The sequence below is a fragment of the Paroedura picta genome, chromosome 12 (assembly GCF_049243985.1).
Source record: "Paroedura picta isolate Pp20150507F chromosome 12, Ppicta_v3.0, whole genome shotgun sequence".
Classification (NCBI taxonomy): Eukaryota; Metazoa; Chordata; class Lepidosauria; order Squamata; family Gekkonidae; genus Paroedura; species Paroedura picta.
This window is the reverse complement of record NC_135380.1, coordinates 2,763,566-2,784,918: the sequence shown is the minus strand read 5'-3', so window position 1 is coordinate 2,784,918 and position 21,353 is coordinate 2,763,566. Positions and strand designations below refer to the sequence as shown.

The window sequence follows — 21,353 nt, the reverse complement described above, 5'->3', positions numbered from 1 at the left end:
GACAGGGAGAGGGACATGGATGTTTTAGTGGTGAGTGGTGCACATTGCCCGGAGATGAAGTTTTCACAACGGGCATTCCAGATACGCCAGTTTAATCTTTTATTCTTTTTTTTAAAAATTACTTTCCTGTATTACAGTTTTACTATATACATGTGCTTATGACTGTTGAGGCATTTTATGATTTTTAGAAGTACAGTAATCATCAGCATGCTTAGCAATTCATTTTTGGAGAGGACAGGAAAAGTGTAGGAGCAGGGGAAATCATGCAGGTCTTCTCACTCACTCTTTACTTGAGGGCCTCTGCGAAGCTGCACATGCCCCCCCTTCTTTTGGGGACACGAGGCAGGAGAAGAGAACCCCCAGGGCTGCAATGAGATCCAATGGGTTCCATTAAAGAGGAGCTGGGGGGGTGCAGATCTGTCTTGCTAACAGCAGAGGATTCCTATGCTGGAAGGTGCCTTCCCTTGACATGAGGTTCTCCAGGGGAGGGCTACAACTGTTAGAGGAATGGATCCACCGGATCCAGTTCAGGGTGATCATATGCAAGGAAGAACAGCAAGCCTCATATCACTCACACCCCTCCCTCCCTGAAAGATGCCTGTCATTCACCCTTAACAGGTGGTGTGATGCCTCTTGAAGTACTCTTCAGAGACCCCATTCCATTGAGCAGGAACCCCAATGGAAAAGGCCCAGGCTCCGGCCAATGCCGGACAGGCCACTCCGTGGTGGGATGCCCAACAGACGGCTGCTTGATAACCATCGCTGATTCACAGGGACATTCACATGGCAACAAGAGGGGGGCATCACTTCTCTGCCCTTCCCAGGCTCATGCTGAAAAGACAGCCCTCCTTGAAGCCTTTCTATGGCTGTGTTCCAGGTGGCCTGATCAACACACAGGATTGACCTGATACACAGACTTGCATAGAAATCCACTAACACAATTTGTTTCTTAAAAGAAAAGGGGGGAGGAAACATGGAAAATGACACTACAGTTCTATCTGGTTAACATTTCCCAGCCCGGAGGTGGTTTACGCTTGCCTCAGATGACCAGGTGAGGAGTTATTATGTACACACTGCTGTCAGCTGCAGGAAAAAAGGACTCAGCTGTGCCAACCTCTTTAGGCAAGACTTGCCTGACTGCCCACCCACCTTCCTTTGCTGATGCCTTTCAAAAGCAAGAGAGAAATTGCTACCAGGAAGCGATCCTGTTCTCATCTACAGCAGCAACAGAGACTCTGCACAATGATGTCTAGTCTCTCCCCCCACCCCCCGCCACTCTCTTATCAGTCATTGCTTCCACCCTGCAACTGGTATGATTTTCTGCTATTAAAAAAATAAATCAGTATAGACTCTGGCAATGTATCTGCCGCCAGTTACAAAAGACAATGGGCCAAGCCCACTGGGGTAGGGAGCCACTGGGAAGGACACGGAGAAACGGGAAGGAAATCTGCCCCTTCTCTTCCATGAAGGTCTCAAACTTGCTTGGAGGAGACTTTGTGGGATGATTGTACCAAAGTGGGGAGAGGGATTGGGGGGGGGGGGAGAGCGCGGGGGAAACCCGGATGATAGAGGACAGCACAAAGGACACTTTGCAAAATCCGCCTTTAAACTTGCTGAATATGGTGGTGTGGAAACGACCTGAGTAGAGTAGTTAGAAAACAGAGCCAGCAGTAGACGTCCAGTGGGGAATTCTGCCTCCCCCCACTCAAAAGAGTTCCAGAAAAACTGCAGCTGCAACACAGCCATTAGCAAGGAAGGATCAGTTCTGGTTGGGCACGGCCTACTTGTCCAAGCTCCTTTCCACCTGAGGAGAGCAGAGGCGCTGTGCACATGCTCATGGCTGCAGCTGGAGCGGGTGCCTCTCCTTTATAGATGATGCTGTTCTCCTCCGTTTCGTACACTTTTATTTTGTAAAGGGCCCCTGCGGGCAGGTGGCTCTGGAGGTTTTCCCAGATGAACAGGGCAAGGTTCTCTGTGGTGCTGCAGATGAGGAGAAGGACAGAGAGAAAGGATGAAGGGTGCATTAGGCTGCCTGGAGTCTTTTGTGCATGTGACACGGAGGAGGACGGGGCATAGCTTACTGGGAGAGCCGTCCCTTTGCATGCAGAGGGGCCCTGCTGAAAAGATACCAGAGAAGAAACATTGGCAAAGAGCTTTTCTCTACTTGAGGCCAAAGTAGACAATCATGAGCTAGATGGATCCATGTGTTGACTCGCTATAAGGTGGCTTCATGGTATAATGATTTTAATGCAGGACATGAGCAATGTGCCTCCTGATCCCCCATCCCCCCCAAGCATAGTAGTTCACATCCTGAGAAGAACAGAACTGCTGTAATCTTAAAATGGGCCATGGGCAGCACGAGACTCTGCATGGTTCAAGACAGCTGCTGTTAATGGGCACAGATTAGAGGGAACATGAGACTTTGACCTGGGTTCTTGATAGGCGCACAGTTGCCCTGCTTTCTAAATAAGAACAAAGATATTCCTCGCCCTGGGCAAGCGGCTAACAAACCTCTGGACTCAGTTCAAAGAAACAAGGTCCCTGTGGTTGGATTTCTGACAACCAAGAATCTTGGCTACTTACCTTACTATGCTGGCAAAATACGGGATGTCTTGATCTAGGTCTTTTCTGTCCAGAGGCTCTGTGATCGCTTCCTGGGTAGGGGAAGAGACGTACAATCAGTGGGTATGGTGCTGGGTTGAAAAGGGAAGAGCAAAGAGGGCTAGGATATGACCAGTTCATGCACATTCCCCAGAACTTTATGTGTTTCCACTTAAGAAACTGAAATTTTACAATCAAGCCAAAGTTTGGCTAAGAAACATGAAATTTTTTCCACCTGGATGATGACAATGTGCACAATGCTGCATCTTTTTTTTTCTTTCTTTTTCCCCCCGTAAAATGCTTCTTTAATACTTAAGGGAACAGAAATATGCAGAGCCATTGTCTTTATCTATGGCTAGGGGATGCTATTTTTGATTTGACTGATTTAAAGTGTTTATTAGTCACTTTTCGTAGCGGAACACAAGGCAGCTTACGATGGGAATAAATTTTAAAAAGCAATGGAAAAATGCACAAACCAGTTCAATTTGGACTGCCAGGAAATGAAATCTAACCAGCCACATGCGGTCCTAATTGTCAAAATGGAAACTGAATATTGTGTAGAACTGTAGATGACTTTTTAAAATCCGTGGCCACTGGGGATTAAAAGCCCAGTGCAGATCCAGCACAGGTCTTTAGATAGTTTCAGATGCCAATGTTTCCTCATCACTTGATAACATGATATGATGCCTGTCATAATTTTTGTTCAAGTACATGCATTTCCTTTGTCCCTGCTGTGTAGAGGGAGGGAAAATCACTTAACATTTTCAACCTGAAATTTCTGCCAATGACAAAGCTTTCTTACTTTGCATTGCAAGCACTCAACATTGATCCTGAAATAGGTGAGGTTTGTGCTATTTCATTGCAGAAATGCTCAAAGAGAGCTGGGCGAGGGGACCGTCTCTCCGCCCTGCTTCCATTTCCATGCCACCAACCTTCCGTGTCACATCCCTGCAGAGCTAATGCCTTTACCTTCATGGACGCTTTCAAATCCGTCAGGTCTACAACCATTCCTGAAGTGGGATTGATCTAGAAAGACGGGAAATGGGCATGTCAGCAATCTGTTTTTGGGTAACAGGAACTGCATTTGGGATCTGAGGCAGTGGCTGAGTTGAAGGGAGAAAAGGCCCTAGAGGTCCCGCTGAAATACCTTTTCAGGCTGTGAGGTACTGGGAAGTGATTTTAGCTGGCCACACCACTCTGCCACACCCTGCAAAAGTGGGAGGAGCCTCAGGCAGCAAAGGTTTAAATGGCTGGGGCCCCTCCCCTTCCCACCCCTCCAGTCCCATCATTGGCCACTTTAGGATGGAGCAGGTCAACCGGCCCAAATGTTCCAAAAATTAAAATCTTTTTATTTCCTTTTTGCTTGGAAAGAGCAAGCACAGGGTGGGGTGGGAGGCTCTCCCCATCCGTCATTTTGAAAACACCGTGCCGCGGTACCACCGAGGGGCCTTTGTGGCACTGTGGTTGAGAAACCCTGTGCTAGGCACTTGCAGGCACCAAAATCACGTTGAGTTGGAAGGATACGGCCCCCTTGCTTGAACCACGCCATGAAGGCTTCCCGGGAAGTTATCGTCATTTGGTTTTAGGGTTGCCAACTCTGGGTCAAAAAACACCTGGAGAATTTGGAGGCAGATCCTGAGGAGGTTTGGGGAGCAGAGGGAGTTCAGTGGGCAATATTGCCCTAGAGTCCCCCTCCCAAAACAGCCATTTCCTCCAGGGGAACTCATCTCTGTTGCCTGGAAACCAGCGGTCCTCCCAGGAGACCTCTAGCCACCACCTGGGAGCTGGGAACCCTGTTTGGTTTACGGTAGGTCAGTGGGGCCAGCAAATTCAGTCATGCATCTGTATTCTTCATGGTGGTATGTTCAGTTCTATTGTGATCTTCAGCCACAAACAAATTGTTCATAATGCAAATGTACCAATGGCCCCAAGCCAAATGACTCCCGAGTCTACCCACCCTTCCTTGCTTCACTTACTTCTCCACGGACCGTCACCACAACTAGGAAGAAGGAAGAAAAGGACAGGTCACACAATGCTCCCAAATCTAAAAAAGGCTACAGAGCATCTTGAATTGTTTGTTTTTATCCACTGGGGCATGACTGGCACTTTGGAAAGTACATTTGCAAAAAGAAAAAAAAAGCAGGCAGAGAAAATCAAGGAAATTAAGCGGAGGCTTCTGAGGGACATTTGCTAACGCAGCTGTCAGTCAGGACAGTAGAGTGGAACTTCCTATTCAGAGGCAGTGGGGGGAAGAAAAGCGGGTGCCTGCCTGGCTTAGGGATTCCAAGAAGGATCCCTAATTGGTTGGCCAGTATGGGAAACAATATGCTGCATTTACATTGATTTATTTTATTTACTTTATCTATTACTCACCTTTCGCAAGTGGGCTCAAAGCGGATTAGAGATTGAGCCCCTACAATCGCCATGATGGGGAATGCAGTAAACAATACGATAGGATTAGGGTGGTAGAACCAACTGGACATCTAAAAACCAGGGGTTACCATATTTTGAAAAGCAACAAAGAGGAGATATTTCCAGACTTGACTGCTTCAGACAAATCTCATGTTCCAGCTGTGATAATTGCTAACCTTCCAAACACAGAAAGGGCATTGTATCTGTTTCTTAAAAAGAGCTCAAAACCCTTTATAAGGTAATTCTATAAAGACAGAACCGAAGCAAAGTATTAAGTCTTAACGGGACACATTAAATGCTATGAAATTACACTGCGGGATCCAAATTTCAGAGAGCTAAACATAGTTGTATCGCCCTCAGTCCCTAATAAGTGCTCTAACGTAGCCTTGTGAATCATTTAGCACAGTGCCTTTAATCTGGCCCGGTAGGGCTCTTTCTACATTCTTGACAAAAATGCAATGGTTATAAATGGTACTATCTGAGAATGAAGTATGCATGAATTGCCTCTAGAAAAGGAGGGGAAATGCCATGGAGACCCAACTGTTTCTTGGCAACGCAACCATGGTGCAATGACACCGTTCCATGAAAGAAATGAGCAGAGATGCTTTGCCGTTCCCCTCCTCAGTCTTGGTGTTCCCTCATCCGAGAACTGACAGGGGCTCACTCTGCTTAGCTGTCAAGTCCTAATGAGCTCCGGCCAAACTAAACTATTCAGGCTACGGGTACGTTTGTTAACTAATTCTGGAAATTTCTAACAAGGCTGACATCTTGCGGGTTATTTCTTCAGGATCCTACAGTGCTGCTTTGCTACTGTGGTTCCAGATCAGCACCCCCAAGATGCCATAACCCAGGGGTCTGCAACATGACGACCACAGGCACTATGATGCACGACTGCAGGGCGAACGCTGGCAGAGGCCCATGGGAACTGTAGTCCATGGACATCTGGAGGGCCACAGTTTGACCACCCCTGCACTAGTGTCTGCCCATTGTTTTTAGGCAGTGGGTGTGGCCAGGTAGGGCTTTTACCAAACAAAGCTTCTGATGGACCATTGGAGATGTGATGGTTTGTGCAGATTTTTTAAAATGTTGCTTTGGCAGCAACTGACGCCTCAACACAAGGATCTTCACTCTGTGTCTGAAGACAAGATGTGGCAGCCATTTTGTGGCTGGCTCCACCTCCTGCAGCAGCCATGTTGTGGCTGTGCTCGGCAAACTGTCAAAATCCCCAAGGTGCCCATGGACTCAAAAAGGCTAGGGACCCCTACTATAGCTGGTTTAAGCTGGTTCACAAACTTGTTGTTGTTGTTGTTGTCGGTCATTCAGTCATGTCTGACTCTTGGGGATCCCACAGCCACCACCATGACCCCCGATCCTGCACTGCCTCCCTCAGTATTGTGGCTGGTGTCTGCCCTGACTGCGTCCAACCACCATGCTCGTTGACCTGGTTTCCTTTCTCCACCGAACAGTCCTGGCCTAATCGCTTTCTCCATTGAGTTGGATCACAGGATATGGCCAAAGTAAGTGAGCCAGTTTCGTGCTTTTGCCCCCAAGTGATAGATCAGACTTTATGGTCTGCAGTATTTCCTTGTTTGTGACTTTTGCTGTCCACAGAACCTGCAGAAGCCTTCTCCAGCACCAGAATTCAAACAAATTTGATTCTTCTCTTGTCCGATTTTTTCATCGTCCAACTTTCATAGCCATAAGTGGCTATTAGAAATATGAAAGATCTAACTAATCTACATTTGGTCGTCAGACTTCTGTCCTTGCTCTTCCACGTTCGGTTCAAGCTCTTCATTGCTGAGTGACCCACAGCAATTTGACAATGCTGCAGTTGCCACTCACAACAATTTGTGATCCAAGAAAAACGAATTCTTGAACGCATTTGATCTCTTCACCATCAATGAGGGAGGTTCCCACCCGGAGCTTAATTCCCAGCTGTGCACAGGCTGATTTGGATGGGGGCTGTGAAGCTTGACCCCCCCCCTCCCCCGGTGCCATGTTCCTGATCCAAAACAGCTCCAGGAAGCCACAGTTTGCCCCACTGGGCACAGCCTCAGTTCTTGAGCACAAAGAGACATCAAGTTCCTCACCTTTATAATTGTGCCCGTGTCTCCGAATGCCCTTGCCAAACAACGTCTGGTTCTCCTCCTCCCTCAGTCCTTTGCTGGAAAGAAGAATTACCCTGGGTTAGTGAACTGGTGCAGGCTGAGAGGCAACACGGTTACCCAATCTGTTAGGATTTGCAGCAGCTTATTTCCTTTTATGTCAGGCAATTCTAGTAGGAAGACGTTGCTGATGGTTAGAGCGGTTCCTCAATGGAACAGGCTTCCTCCGGAGGTGCTGGGCTCTGGAGGTTTTTAAGCAGAGGCTATGTGGCCATCTGACAGCCATGCGGATTCTTGACTTTAGGCAGACGGTGAAAGGGAGGGAGGGCAGGAAGGAATGAGCCAGTGCTTGGCTCTCGTGGCCCTTTTTACATGCCCAGGGCAATACCAAACAGCACTTTGGGATCTGGCCAGGCTTCTTCATTTTGCCTTCTTCTGAGCACAGAGCGGCTGACGCTGGGGGAAGCCACCATTCCCATTCCACCCGCTATAGCATCAGCCACTTTTGGTTTGCTTTCAAACAGGGTCGGGCATGCCAATCCTTACGATCCCTTAGGGATGCCAACCTCCAGGTGGGACCTGCTGACTGCCCAGAATTACAACTGATTTCCAGGCAACAGAGATCAGCTTCCCTGGTGGACTTAGCAGGGTTGGAGGGTGAACTGCACGGCATTATGCCCCACTGAGGCCCTTTCCCTCCCCCCCCTCCAATCCACAGGGATTTCCCAGCCTGGAGTTGGCAGCTCCGACATTTCAAGGAAGCACTTTAGCCCTGCGATCGTCCCAGCCCAGGGGGAGCAAGAAACATCAGCATTAGTTATCCGTTTCCCATGAATTCCAGGCAAATATTCAAAATCCCCCAAAGAGGCTTCAAGCTCATTGGGCACTGAGGACTCCATCCGATGCCTGAGGATCTAGATGTCCCCCCCAAGTGTCAAAGCCTGCTGGGGGCGAGGGAGTCTATTACCAGGCTAGGCTGTGGGAAGCACAGAAGGCCTCCATCCTGGAGAAGCAAATGGTCCTTGCGGGTTTCTTTCCTGGAGCAGAAGTCTGCATCGCCGGACTCGAGCTGAGCCTGGGGAGGGCGGGGGAAGCGCTGGTGCCAGTGCTGCAGGGACAGAGGGGCCCCAATATAAAGACTTGCTGCTGGTCATGTGAGGAACGGGAGGGGCAGGACGTGGTGGCTCCTGAAAGCCAAGGCCACGGGACAGCTGGAGGAACCAATCGATTGACCCTGAAAGACCATGGCTCTACGGCATCTCTTTCTGAAAGGATCTCAGGGGACAGGTCCGAAGGAAATCCGAGCCCTAGGTTAAGGTCACCCGTCCAACTGGCAAACTGGCGAGTCACATGAAGGACACGAAGCTGCCTCGGGCTGAATCAGACTCCTTGTCCAGCAACGTCAGCATTGTCTACTCAGCGTGGCAGCTGCTCTCCAGTCGGAGGACTTTCACATCACCTCCTGCCTGCTTCTTTTTAACTGGAGAGGCCGAGGATTGAACCTGAGACCTTCCGCAAGCCAAGCAGAGCCACAGCCGCTGAAGGCTTAGTCCTTATGGCCTAAGACTCCTGCCTATTGTTTTAGCAACAGGCTAGCAAGGAGAAAGTCTTGTGGCCCCTTTAAGCTGGTGTTGCCAACCTCCATCTGGAACCTGGAGATCTCCCCCTATTACAACTGATAATCAATCCAGATAATCACTATCACTTGCACGTGCAGCAGAGCCTTCTTCAGAGCCGAGGAACTCGTGGCTCCTCACTGCGCGCTCATTTTAGGCCAGGGGTAGTCAAACTGCGGCCCTCCAGATGTCCATGGACTACAATTCCCAGGAGCCCCTGCCAGCAAACGCTGGCAGGGGCTCCTGGGAATTGTAGTCCATGGACATCTGGAGGGCCGCAGTTTGACTACCCCTGTTTTAGGCGAACCCAAAAGAGGAGTCCCTAGCTGCCTCTGAATCCCGGACCCCTTTTCCTGGAAGGGCATTTTAGGTGCCCCAAAGGAATGCATGGACGTGGGGGGGGGGGCAGTTTGCAGATACTGGCCCCGTCCAAATCCATGGAGGCGCTTCCTGCGCCCACGCACCGGCTGCTGAAGCCAAATGTTTGCAAGGCTAAAGGGCAAGAAAAAGGCAGGGAGAGGCGTCAGTGGCCGCCACGGAGCATGCGCCATCTGGCTTCGCGCATGCCCCGTAGCGGCCGGCAGGACTCTGGCCGGGCGTTGCCATGGCGCCGCCCGAGCGCCCCGCTGGGCCTAGCCGCCTGGCCCGGGTTTCCCGCCGCCTCTGCTTCAGCGCCTCCCACCGGCTGCACAGGTGACCGGGGGAGGGGGCGAGGGGGGGGGAAGCGCCCCCACCTCATGTTGCCCCCCCTAAATGAACGGACGAGCTGCGGTTTCGCGCATGCGCGGCCGGGTGCGAGAGCGAAGGGGTTAATCGAGAGCGTGGTTGGTTTGCACCGGAGCTTAACCCGGAATAAACGCACGCCTTTATTGTCCGCATCGGTGCAGTCTGTTCGGAACGGGCCGTGCGCGTTGTCTTGCGTTCCATACAACAGCCCTGTAAGGTAGGCGAGGGTGGCAAGGATCGAACCTGGCGCTTCCTGATTGTTGGCTGGGATGTTGCAGCAGCCGCAGCTTTCCTCCATGCATACAAGAAAGGGACGTCCTCGGAGGTGTTCGGCCCTTTACTGGTGCTAAAGGCTCAGCCGCAGAATTTGTGTCCAAACTGGCAGCATCAGAAAACAAGAAGTGCCTCTGAGTGTACGCAGAGTGCTTTCCCCACCTTCATGGAAGTAAACTGGGAGCATACTCTCTCAGCCTAATCTACCTTACAGGGTTGTTGTGAGAATTAAGTCACAGAAGAAGAGAACAGTCCCTTTGGGTCCTCACTGGGGAATAAAACAGGGTATGAATTGTTAAAGCCATGGGTTCAGAGACCAGGACCCTGGGAGTTCATTTCAGCCTTTTATCATGACCCCAGCATTACTGTATAAGGGGCAAAACTGAACCAAAACTGAACTAACTAAAGCATAGGAAAACCCCAGTATACACCACACAGCAGAATAGATCTTCTCCCTGGTGTGCGCAGTTGGTCAGTTTCACTTTAAAATGACTGGCTGGATCGGGAGTCGGGATCTAGCTGCAAATTGGCTGATTCCAGTGCAGAATTGTGATCCTGCCTTGGACCTCAAGCTCAGTCCTCGGCAGAACTACATTGCCTCTGAGTGTGTGCAGTGTATAATCTGAGACGTCATTGTGAGGGGCAGTATATAATTGAATTAATAAATAATAAATAACATTAATGAATTAAATACACAAATATACAACACATAGCACTAAGTTAAGCCTTGGTACAACCATAGTAGAGGTTAACAGGGCAGTCCTAAACAGAATTACTGCAGTCTACAGCCAGTGAACTGAGAGAGTGTACAGAGAATTGTTAATGTTAGTGAACAAGTGTGGTGTGTCTGTGTGTGAGGCAGAAACACATTTCCAGTAAGAAACCTGGCCCTTGTAACTAGTTTCCTAATTATTTTTCTTGCTGTGCAGCAAATCACTGAGCGATGAAGAAAACCTGAAACTTTTTGGGAAGTGCAATAACCCAAATGGGCACGGCCATAATTATACAGGTGAGGACCAACTATCCGGTTCATTAGTTTCCTGACACAGGGATGTGCGGGCCTTCCATTGTTTTAAAACCTAGAGCTGATTTGAGATTCTAACAGCGTGTGTGTGAATTTGTGGGATGGAGAAGTCAGTTGGATTTTACTCTTCACAAACAGATTTGTAAATGTGTTCTTGCAGTTACACCCTCAGTGTAAAATAAAATATTTTATTTGTTGCTTGAAAAAATGCCTCAGTACAAAGCATTTCAGAAAGGTTCTACACTTGCCACAAAAGATCCAGGGCCGAGTAAAGCCACAAAGATCTGTCAGTGACATCATTTTATAACAAAGAAACCATGCTACAAGGACAGCTTCATCTGTGAGGGAACAACATTTTACTTTGGAGGGAAAATTTGCCCCAGGTTGGGGAAGTGGGGAGGGGGTCCATCTTAGTAAGCCATGGGTTATCTGTACAAAGACAGCAGTGTGGGACCCTTGTGGCCGGAAGAGTTATATTTTCCCCTCTCCCTCTGCTGAAGAGCAAAAATAACTTTTCTTTCTCTGTGGGGTCCTAACCCTCCAGATTGTCTGCGGAGTTGTTAAATGAAAGCTAGGAGATGTGTTGCTACTCCATGTATCAGAGTCCTTCTGTCAGCATTTCTCTCCCTAGTTGGCAATCAGTTGCATTTTGTTTTGTGCAACATTTTTAAATTAAAGTCAGCATTGGAAGTGGAATTTTACGTTTGCTTTTTAAAACTTTTGTTGAAGCAAAGCATTGGTTGTCCCTGCAGACTCTTCTTGGGGACTAGCCTGTTTTGACTTGGCGTTTCTTTGCTTTGTTCCACCCATGACTTGATATTATATTTTTCTTTATATCTAGTGGAAGTAACTGTGCAAGGAAAGGTAAGCATGCTTTCTGGGAAGGGTTCAAATGTTTCGGGTACTTCGGCCCCAACATCACAGTCCTAGTTATCTGCTGCTTTGTTTTATAAGCCAAAATTCCCTTTGGAGGCAGAGAACGTTCTCTGTGCATATTTGTTTTGGGGTCCAGAAATGGTGCTTCAGCGCATGGCTGAAGGGATTGCTTGTGAATCTGGATCTTTGACCTTTCTGAGGCACAGAGTTGGGGGGGGGGCATCCAGGCTGCTGTGCCCCACCTTCTGTAGTGCTCCTGTACCCCCCCCCCAAAAAAAAAAAAAAAAAGCCTTGCTGAAGATATTCTCTCTCCTGCCCTGGTGAAGCAGGACACTAAGAAAGCCAGTGGCATCAAGTTTACTTTGTGGTATCAGCATTTGCTTCTTGATGATCTGAACAGTTTGACAAACTGGCCACTGACAGAAGCCCCAAGGGCAGGAGGCTGTGGGACGCCGGTCCTCTTTCAGGGGGTGAAGGGAGACTCTGGCTTGCTATCCACTGCTCCTACCTTATTTACGTGTTATTAAATTTCCATATCTCCCCCCCTGAGGGCTCAGGGTGTTTTGAAACACTGGAAATACATTCCATTAAAACAATAATAGAATTCGGTTAAAGATAACATGATAAAAATCAACATATCAAAGGTACTATTATTTAAAAGCCTAGGAGCATTCCGTCCTTTCTCAGGTGTGGGGGGAATAAAGTGCTAAGGTTGTGTTTCTCTACGGTGGCCAGATTGTATTGGTGTGTCCATCTGCATGTGTTCATATGTGCCTAGGGAGGCCAGCTGCATTGGTGTCTGTGGGCCTCAACAATAGGCCTGGCAGAACAACTCCGTCTAGCAGGCTCTGCAAAACTGCATTCAGAGGGCCCTTGAATAAAATGAGTGGCTGAACAGCAGCCGTAGCCTTGCTGGGCTTCAGAAGCAAGTTTCGTAGACCTCAGAGGCCCTTCCACCCTGGGATTGTAGCCAAGGGCCCTCCACTCAAGATGGGCCTCCTTCTTTGCCTTGTAGATCGATCCAGCTACGGGGATGGTGATCAACCTCACTGACCTGAAAGACTACATGCAGGTAATAACTCTGTGTGTGCACTTGTTGCCAGTTGTTCTCCATTGGGCCCAAAGAACAGTGCTTTGCAAGGTCCAGGCTACACAGCATGCCCAAGTGAAAGTGCCACTGTCCTTTGGTGCAGCCTGCAGGCAGCTGCCTCTTCCACCACGTGGGTGAAGTCCAAGAGGCAGGTGACTCCTCAGTTTCCAAAACTGGAGGCCGAAGGGGTGGGCTCTGCGACCGGTTGGGGGGACGTTCTCCAGCGGCCTTTGAGGTACATTGGTGGGAACGGTGCTGGCTGGAGACTGCAGCACTGAAACCTCTTCCAGGGTGTGGGAGTCTTGGACCCTGAGGAGAAGAATTGGCACTGATTTCCCTCCTCCCTCTCCCCAGGAAGCCATCATGGAGCCTCTGGACCACAAAAATCTGGACAAGGATGTCCCCTACTTTGCTGATGTTGTAAGGTAGGAGGATCTTGAGGCGCTGCCCTTAATCACAACAGATGCGGCTTTTGAGTTCCTTTTGTGCAAACCTACATTTCTTATATTCTTTTTATGCAAAAAGAGTTTTGTTTTAGCCCAGCGCTCCAGCCTGTCAAGATGCTCTTTAATCTGTGTGCAAAATCCAGAATTGTGCCCGAGAAACTAACTCTCGTGGTTTTGCTCCTAGTACCACTGAGAATGTTGCGGTGTTCATCTGGGAAAACCTCCAGAAACGTCTCCCGAAGGGGACTCTTTATAAAGTCAAAGTGTACGAAACAGACAAGAACATTGTCGTCTACAAAGGAGAGGAGCTCTTCTGAAGAATTGATGCCGTACATTTCTCGGTGCCTTAATCCATCATTGGAGGACGAACTTAATCAGTGGATCGATGAACATTGTTGGATGAGCGTAGCTGTCGCGCGTCTATTTTTTCAAAATATAATTTAAGAGAATCATGATACTCTGGCTAGAAGTGGCTCTGTTATGCAGCTCTGTGGTTTGGAGATATGTTGCTCTCTTGGTGCTTCTTTAGCAAAATATTCCATTTCTTGAAGCTGTAAAATCTCCACCATTTCATATCCCTTATATTGGGGGTGGTGGGGAGGGGGGAGAAGTGTCTAAATTCCTTATCAAGATTCAGGCAAAGTACAGTGTCTCTGGTTTGAATCTTGCCTCTTCTGTGACCTCAGTCAGCTACTCACTGTCAGTTCCCCAGCCCTGGATCTATTTATTTATTTATTTTGTTTTATTTTATTATGTACAATGTGGAGATAACAGTGTCAGGAATCGTCTCAGGTGCTGTGTAAAGGTGGAATAGGAATCTCACAGTGGCAGACTCTTTGCACGGAGGCTGTTTCTTGCTTGATCATAATTAGATGCTGTTTTTTTGGTTACAGGAGTTTTGTTGTTTTTAATAGGGTGGAGAGGATATAAGCCACTAAGAAACGTCCTCTGACATAGAGAGCTTTTTGAAAAGGGGGGATACAAAACGGAGGGAGGATAGGTTAAAAAAAGGCCATGACAGCTAGATGGAACCTCCATATGCAAAGGCAGTATACCTTGGCCTGCCAGATTCAGTGAACCTGACAGGAGATTGCAGCCAGGCGATTGTCTTAGGGGCCTCCGTATTGGCGGTTGGACCCAGGTTCAAATTCCAGCTCTGTCATCACCTTCCTGGGTGGTTTGGAGCAAGTTGTTCGTGTCTTCAGCCATAAAAGGAAAGGGGGTGGAAAAGAGTGTGGTCGATGTCATAATTAACAATTGGCTATATTCAGGCCATAGGAGCTTTGGCTGCTGAATTTGATCTTCCAAGCCGTTTTATTGCATTTGAGTTCTTTGCAAGACATACGCCAGGCTTGGTGCCCCTGCTTCTTAGGAACACATTTGTGATGTGTCTGGATATGAACAGAGGTGACGGAGCAGCAGGGCATGTCTAGACTACAAGAGACACTGACCTTCTGTTAGGGCCACCATTCTGCTCCCCCCCCCCCTCCGGGTCATTTCCTACAACCGAGTCTTTCACCTCTGTTATCTGGCTGCGATGTTAATTGTGGTGAAATGATGCACCTTGCTCATTAACGGGCAGAAACAATGGTGGGAAACACCTTCTCAGCACAACCGCAGCGTAGCGTTTCCTATCGGATCAGGGGCTCAGCATTCGTGAAGTTAATAGCCCTGAAAATGGCCCCTGTCCAGGTTTTTGTTTATTCAATACTACCAAATTGAAACATCCAGCTAGCAGACCTGGTGTCGTAGGTGGCCCAATTAGCTGCTACCTGAAGCATCTCCATCACTTAAGATCTGCTGTTAAGCTTGTTTGCACCTCTTATGACCCAGCACTGCACAAGGGGTGGGAGGGGCAGTTGAGCCATGTCAGCGCATGATCTGATCTGATCATGATGGCTACAACTGTGCATGATGCCTCACTATCGTGCCCACAGGCGCAATGCCCTGGAAGCAGTCTCACATCAGAACATATTGGCAAAGTTCAGGCACAATGACAAAGGTTTGCCATGTGAATGGGCTCTCTCTTTCTCTGTGTTTTGGTGTTCAGAGGCTGTCTTGCCAGTGGGCACAGCTCTTGCTAATCAAAACACTCATTCTTGTTGCCAGTGAACCTCAGTTTGTTCCTTTCCTCTGTAAACAAGGATTCCAGATTCTGGTTTAACAGTCTGTCTGGAACAGAAGAGAACGAATTCTTTCATATCTGGACACTGACTAACACTGATGAGCCTTGAAGGTGGAAATGTTGAATTCTCAAGTTTTGTGCCGAGGGAGAGAGTGCCGAGCCTTGAGAAGCCCCCGGGATAATTCATGCCGCCGCATGGGCTCATATTCTGACACTGCTTGTCAGGTCTGGTTCACAAAAAGCATTGCCAGGGTTTGGGCTGCGTTTTTTTCTCATGGACCTCTCATGCTTCCTCTTTTCTCTTGCGAAAGCTGTGGCTGAAAAAGCCCATTTGCTCATGACGTACCAATGCAAGTGTACAAATTAAACAGAATCAGTCCCCACTCCAGGGGATCCTGTGCCAGCATTTCATCTGTATTTAGAGTCATGGGCTCTGGGGTCAACACTGGGGTCAACCTGCGTGCAAGCATTCCTACAGTCCATACCAGCATGAACTATTCAAATGTGAGTGGCCAGTGAAGGGGCAGAACACACAGCTAGATTCAGACATGTTTTTTTTCAGGGTTATTACAGATGTCTTCTGATTCCAGCGGGCTATTCCACTGGAACCTTGCTGGTGCTTTTCTGCTGCATGCTATCAAATACTGTACATGTGTGCGTGAGAAAAATCCAGCTCAGCCAAAAAGAAATTGCCCTTGGCTACAGGAAGAGTATTTTTTCAAGTCTGACCACCAGGCCAGAGTCTATGGTGAAACTTCAGACTGTACAAACGTGACTGCCCTCCTGCCCCCTGCATTCCAGGCCCGGAAATACTTGTAAATGTTCTTATGCAAGACTGTCACACTGAATCTAGAATGAGTGTTAACATGACACGTGAGGAAATGCGCTCCCAGCCAGAGCTCCCTCTGTTTTGTCTGCGTTTTTTATTCTCCCTTGTAAACAATGAAGTTTTTGTCAGATTCATAGAGCTTGACTTTGTACAGGCATCCTGCCGGGAGGATTTTTTCCAGGTTGTTCCAGATGTAGATGGCTAAGTTCTCTGTCGTGCTGCAACAAGAAGAGAGAGACTGATCAGGGAAAGGCAAAGGCAGGTGATGCATGGTTTTGTGTACACAGAGGGGGCTATATCCCTTCGTACCTGCCTGTTAACCCTTAGATCAAGTCTGTCCCCTGCTCTGACAGAACTCTGGTGCAGGAAATGCTGAATTTTGTGACCCTGTAAGGCAGGGGTAGTCAACCTGTGGTCCTCCAGATGTCTATGGACTACAATTCCCATGAGCCCCTGCCATCAATTGCAGGGGTTGACTACCCCTGCTGTAAGGCATGGATTTGTTGACTACCCCTGCTGTAAGGCATGGATTTGTACTGCTTCCTGAACAGTTGCCCAGATACAGAGAAATCATAAAGTTCGGATTCTGGCGACTCAACCAGATTGAGTATCTGCTCCACCAGTTGCTAGACAGGAAGTTACCTGCCAGGGTGGTTTGCTTGAAGAGGGGAATGCCTGCTCTCTCTCTGCTCGACTCATGCACCACCTTAGGGCAGCTGGCCAGCAGGTGCCACTGCAACATCCTGGATCAGCAGCAGTCAGGTGATCCAATCACTCCAATAGGGTTTCAGCTGGTCCTATAAAATTGCAGCTAACTGAACTGGTTCCTCAGTTTGAGCCACTTACTCCTTGTGGAAAGGCTGGCTATAGTGTCTTTCCTACTGGTTTTGCAAGCTTTGCCTGGGGATTCTCAACCCTGTGTAAAACATGGGTATATTTGCATTACTGACTGAGTCGTTTCCTCCTACTGAGGGTGAAAAGAGATTAGCATGGTGTCTTGAAGCCCTGAAACATTAGAAACCTTCCAGAGCTTCAGAATTTGCCCACACATTTTTGTGGAGAGAATCATTGCGCCAAACGAAGCACTTTCTTCTGCTGTGTGGGCCTTAATTACTACCCAGTTTCTTCTTGGCACCCCCCCCCCCCACACACACCAGTTCTTCCCACTCTTACTTTTACCTTACAACATCAGCAAAAAACTCCACGTCCTGGTCCAGGTTCTTGTGGTCCAGAGGTTCCAGGATGGCTTCCTGCAGACGGCAAGCGCAGAGGTGAGTCGGGGTGGCCCCAAAGAAATGGGAGGCACCTTCCTGTGCAGTGGAGGGCCAAGCACGGTGCTGGGAACCAGGGTCTGAATGGCTAGGCAAGAAGTTACCTGCAAAAAGCTGGTGCTGGAAAGATTTTTTTTAAACCCACCTCCAACAGAGATGCCTTCCCTTGGCTGCAGTGAGTCCAGTATGGTACCTGCCTTTCCTCCTGGAGCTTACAATAGGTAGAAGGGCCTTAGAAAACCAACTCCCCAGGCTCAATCACACCCAAAAAATGCATTTGTTACTCAGGATCTGGTAGGGTTGCTAACTCCAGGGACTAATTGATTTGCCTCTCCTTAAGCAGTGAACGGTGTTTTAGGCCTTTTTCTAGGAGGGAACCTTATCATGCAATCCAGCTCAATGGAGAAAGCGATTATGCAAGAATCCGGGTTCGACAGAGAGCGGTCCCCACAGACGCAAAGGGTTTTAGTCAGAAACCTGGCGTTACCTGCATGTATTCCTGAAGCTTGAAAATGTTCATAAACATGCCACTGAGGGGATGAATCTGGAAGACAAGTTTTAAATTTTAAAATCTGAGCATTTCTTGAAATACCTTTAAACTTGTGGGGGGGGGGCTTCTGGGATTCTGGCCCCTCTGGCAGACCTCTTGAGGACACCTGGGTTCTGGCCACAGAGGGGCACAGAGTATTGGATTGGATGGGCCATTGGCCTGACCCGACATGGCTTCTCTCATGCTCTTTTGTCTGGGACAGGGATGCACTGTATTCTTGGGACTTGGGGGGCTTCTGGAGTTCTGGCCCTGCTGGTGGACCTCCTGATGGACCCCCCTGGGTTCTGGCCATTGTGTGGCACAGAGTGTCAAACTGGATGGACCACTGGGCTGATCCACCCTGGCCTCTCTGGCTTTTTATGTGCTTAGATATCACAGTTAAAATAAACCCTGAACATAGAAATACAAACATATACAAACAGGAAATTGTACGCTATGCCTTTAATAGCCGAACCTCAAAAGAACTCCCTGGAGCCCCCAAATCCAGATCAGATCCCAATATGCGAGTCTTCACATAAGCCAAACACTTGACAGGCTTCTGCTATCTTCCCAAGAACCCAAAGAGGAGTGTGCCAGCCCTTGGGGTGGGCACTGCTGCTGAAAAGGTGCCAACACAATGTATTCATGGGCACGGCCTGAGCTGGCTGGCTGGGAGGGCAGTATAAAAAAATCAAATCAATCAATAAGACCTGGGCAAGTTCTTGGAAGTCTGATATCTCACTAGGGATGAGCTCAAAATGGAGATTCCGTGGACCAAGGCAGTATACTGGCGGGGATCAACAACCGGGGAAAATCCATTGCTTTTATCACCTGGTTTTTTCCCATCAGGGTGTTGGAAATGGATTGCTGGATGGATGGAATTTGGTCCAGTCCAGCAACCTCATCTGATGCTAGTCCTATTCCAGTAATGGATTTTCTACCTTTCTCCCCAGTGGCAATCCAGTTACTTATATCGTCCTCCTCTCCTCCATTTTACTCTCCAGACAGCCCTGCAATGTAGCTTTGGCTGAGATTGTGTCTGGCTGGCCCAAGTTCCCCCAGCAGGCATCCGTGGCAGAGTGGGGATTCGAACCTGGGTCTTCCAGATCCTGCTCTGATCCAGTGGCTCTCAGTGTATGAACCGGCCTAATCTCTCCGCCCTGCATTGCAACAGGCAGCTGGAACGAGCCTTGAGACGGCTGCGAATCTCTGATTTGTCCCTAAGACTGTGTTTCTGTGTTCTTTGGAAACTGGAGAGAAGAGCAAGCAGGCTTACCTCGCCACGTACCGTCACAACCACTGAAAAGCAAAGAGGAAAAATCAGATCCAGGCAGAGAGCTGACTTAATCTCTTGGCAGCAGTAGAAAAGAGGAAGAGCTGGGTGTTTTATACCCCACTTTTCACTACCCAAAGGTGGCCCAAAGCAGCTTACTAACACATTTCCCTTCCTCTCCCCACGACAGGCACCCTGTGAGGTAGGTGGGGTGGAGAGAGCTCTAAGAGGACTGCTCTGCAAGAACAGCTCTACCAGGACTGTGCGTAGCCCAAGGTCACCCAGCTGGCTGCATGTGGAGGACTGGGGAAGCAAACCCAGTTCTCCAGATTAGAGACCTCTGCTCTTAACCACGACACCACGCTGGGTCTCAGGGAGGTGAGCCGCTGCTCCCTTCTTCGGAAAGCTCCTCCCATGTCACAAATTGTGTTAATCTTCGGGGTGCTGCTGGGCCCCTGCTCTCCTCTGCAGGGAAAGTCAGTAGCAGTTATCAGAAGTTCAGGACCAGGAGAGGGCAGCAAAGAGCTGGGGGAGTGCCTCTCCTGCTCTCACCAGCGGATTCCCTGGGATGGGCGCACAGGCACGCTCAGACCCTGGCCTCCTCCTCCCGGGCACCCAGTTTGCTCCCATCTCCAACCAGAGACTTTGGGCAACATGGACACGACACAGAGGGCCGCTTACCTTTATAATTGTGGCCGTGGCTCTGGTTGCATTTCCCAAAGAGCTTCCGGTTCTCCTCTTCGTTAAGCAATTTGCTGGCGGATCAAAAGGCAGCGGAGGAGGGGGAGGGATGGAGAGAGGAATAAGCCACAGGTCAAAATGGGCCCCTCCCCAGGCCCTTTCACGCCTTGTGTCACAGGACACACAATTCTGGCACATACCGGAGCAGAAATTTTGGACTCCTTTGGGTAGTGAAAAGTGGATATGAAAAACCCAGCCCTTCTCCTCATTAGTTGGTGGATGGAGAAAGGTTTTCTGATCTCCGGGCAATCGAGAATAGCTCTCCTAGAGAAAAGGTGGAGCCTATGGCTTTATATTCTGCCGAAGTCCCTCCCTGACCCAGACCCCACCTTCCTAACACCCCAGGTCCCAAATCTCCAGGAATGTCCCAGTCCAAAGCTGGCAGCCCTAGGACAGACTGTGAAACAACACGTCCTCTGTATTTTTGCCCTTCAGCTGAATCCCGGCTGGGATTGGCTTCTCTCTGAAGACGCAGGGCCCTGTGGGCTGGGCGGTGTGGCCAGCAGCCTCCACGCTCTCTGCCGTCTTGGGATCCGGAGAATTGAGGGTAATCGGTCAGGCTCCAGGAGCAAGATCTCCACAGCAACGCCACCCAGATGCTCTGGCACCCAAGACGAGGCCAGCTGCTGTTGACAACACTGGAATCGCCCCTCTTCCCTCCCCCCCTCCCCCCATTACCTGTTCAGTTTGTGGGCAGCAGCAAAGGTTTCCATGCGGGACAAGAAGGTCATTCTGCCCGTGGCATGCAGCCTGCTGCGTTCTGCTATGCTCTGCATTGCTCCAGTCCCCTCCGTTGCTGAGCTGCAGCAAAAGCCGGGAAGCCTCCCTGGGTGCCCGAATAAATACATCCGCCAGCCGGCATCATATGATAAGCCGCCACACAGGGCCCTTAAAACCCCTGCTTCCTGACCTCCTCCGCTCTGAGCAGAAGGGTCCTGACCCACTTTCTCTAATGCAGCGTGCTTCCCTCTTGCTGGCGTGGATGGACGGGGCTTCCGCTTAGAATGCGGAATTAGCTTGTCTCCTTTTCATGTGATCTGGAGCTTTTGGGGAAGGATGCTGTGGATGGGGAAAGTCTCATGTGTCTGGGATGCAAAGGCAGGGTTCTTAGGATTGCAAGCCCCCCTCCCCCTGGCATAGGATGGGGCTAGGGTTGCCCAATCCAGGTTGAAAGGTTCCTGGAGATTTGGGGGTGCGGACTGGGGAAGACCTTAGTGGGGTACCCACCCTGAGTCAACGGGGAGGGGTGGGATATAAAAATAAAGTGCTTGCTGTTATTATACAATGCCGCAGAGTTTATCCATCAAAGCATGCATTTTCTCCTGGTTAGAAGGATGGAAGGAAGTTCAGGGTTGGTGCACAGAGGTAGACCACGGCAAATAAGCTAGTCTTTGCCCTGGCTGGGTGGCCCAGGCT

At 49.3% G+C, this 21,353-nt stretch overlaps 3 protein-coding genes across 5 annotated transcripts; 1 reads left to right on the top strand and 2 right to left on the bottom strand.

Annotated features, from left to right (window-relative positions):
• Positions 1 to 350: 350 nt before the first annotated feature.
• On the bottom strand, positions 351 to 9,487 carry LOC143821749 (6-pyruvoyl tetrahydrobiopterin synthase-like). Of its 2 annotated transcripts, XM_077306091.1 has the most exons (7): positions 9,199 to 9,298; positions 8,086 to 8,226; positions 7,104 to 7,177; positions 4,578 to 4,600; positions 3,571 to 3,627; positions 2,584 to 2,654; positions 351 to 1,980 (listed from the first exon to the last, which is right to left on the bottom strand). In XM_077306091.1, the coding sequence occupies exons 2-7, from the start codon at positions 8,172 to 8,174 to the stop codon at positions 1,746 to 1,748; spliced, it is 549 nt and encodes a 182-aa protein (XP_077162206.1). In that variant the 5' UTR covers positions 8,175 to 8,226; positions 9,199 to 9,298; the 3' UTR covers positions 351 to 1,745. The 2 variants fall into 2 exon arrangements, with proteins under 2 accessions (XP_077162206.1, XP_077162207.1); XM_077306092.1 differs by lacking the exons at positions 8,086 to 8,226; positions 9,199 to 9,298 and adding an exon at positions 9,469 to 9,487.
• On the top strand, positions 9,271 to 13,624 carry LOC143821748 (6-pyruvoyl tetrahydrobiopterin synthase-like). Of its 2 annotated transcripts, none has more exons than XM_077306090.1 (6): positions 9,271 to 9,427; positions 10,663 to 10,742; positions 11,599 to 11,621; positions 12,649 to 12,705; positions 13,078 to 13,148; positions 13,354 to 13,624. In XM_077306090.1, exons 1-6 carry the CDS (start codon positions 9,339 to 9,341, stop codon positions 13,484 to 13,486), a joined length of 453 nt encoding a protein of 150 aa, XP_077162205.1. In that variant the 5' UTR covers positions 9,271 to 9,338; the 3' UTR covers positions 13,487 to 13,624. The 2 variants fall into 2 exon arrangements, with proteins under 2 accessions (XP_077162205.1, XP_077162204.1); XM_077306089.1 differs by lacking the exon at positions 9,271 to 9,427 and adding an exon at positions 9,435 to 9,677.
• A 2,554-nt stretch (positions 13,625 to 16,178) lies between these two features.
• Positions 16,179 to 20,929, bottom strand: LOC143821751 (6-pyruvoyl tetrahydrobiopterin synthase-like). The gene is made up of 6 exons (XM_077306094.1): positions 20,616 to 20,929; positions 19,878 to 19,951; positions 19,200 to 19,222; positions 17,882 to 17,938; positions 17,303 to 17,373; positions 16,179 to 16,341 (listed from the first exon to the last, which is right to left on the bottom strand). The coding sequence occupies exons 1-6, from the start codon at positions 20,783 to 20,785 to the stop codon at positions 16,218 to 16,220; spliced, it is 519 nt and encodes a 172-aa protein (XP_077162209.1). The 5' UTR covers positions 20,786 to 20,929; the 3' UTR covers positions 16,179 to 16,217.
• Between the last annotated feature and the right edge of the window lie 424 nt (positions 20,930 to 21,353).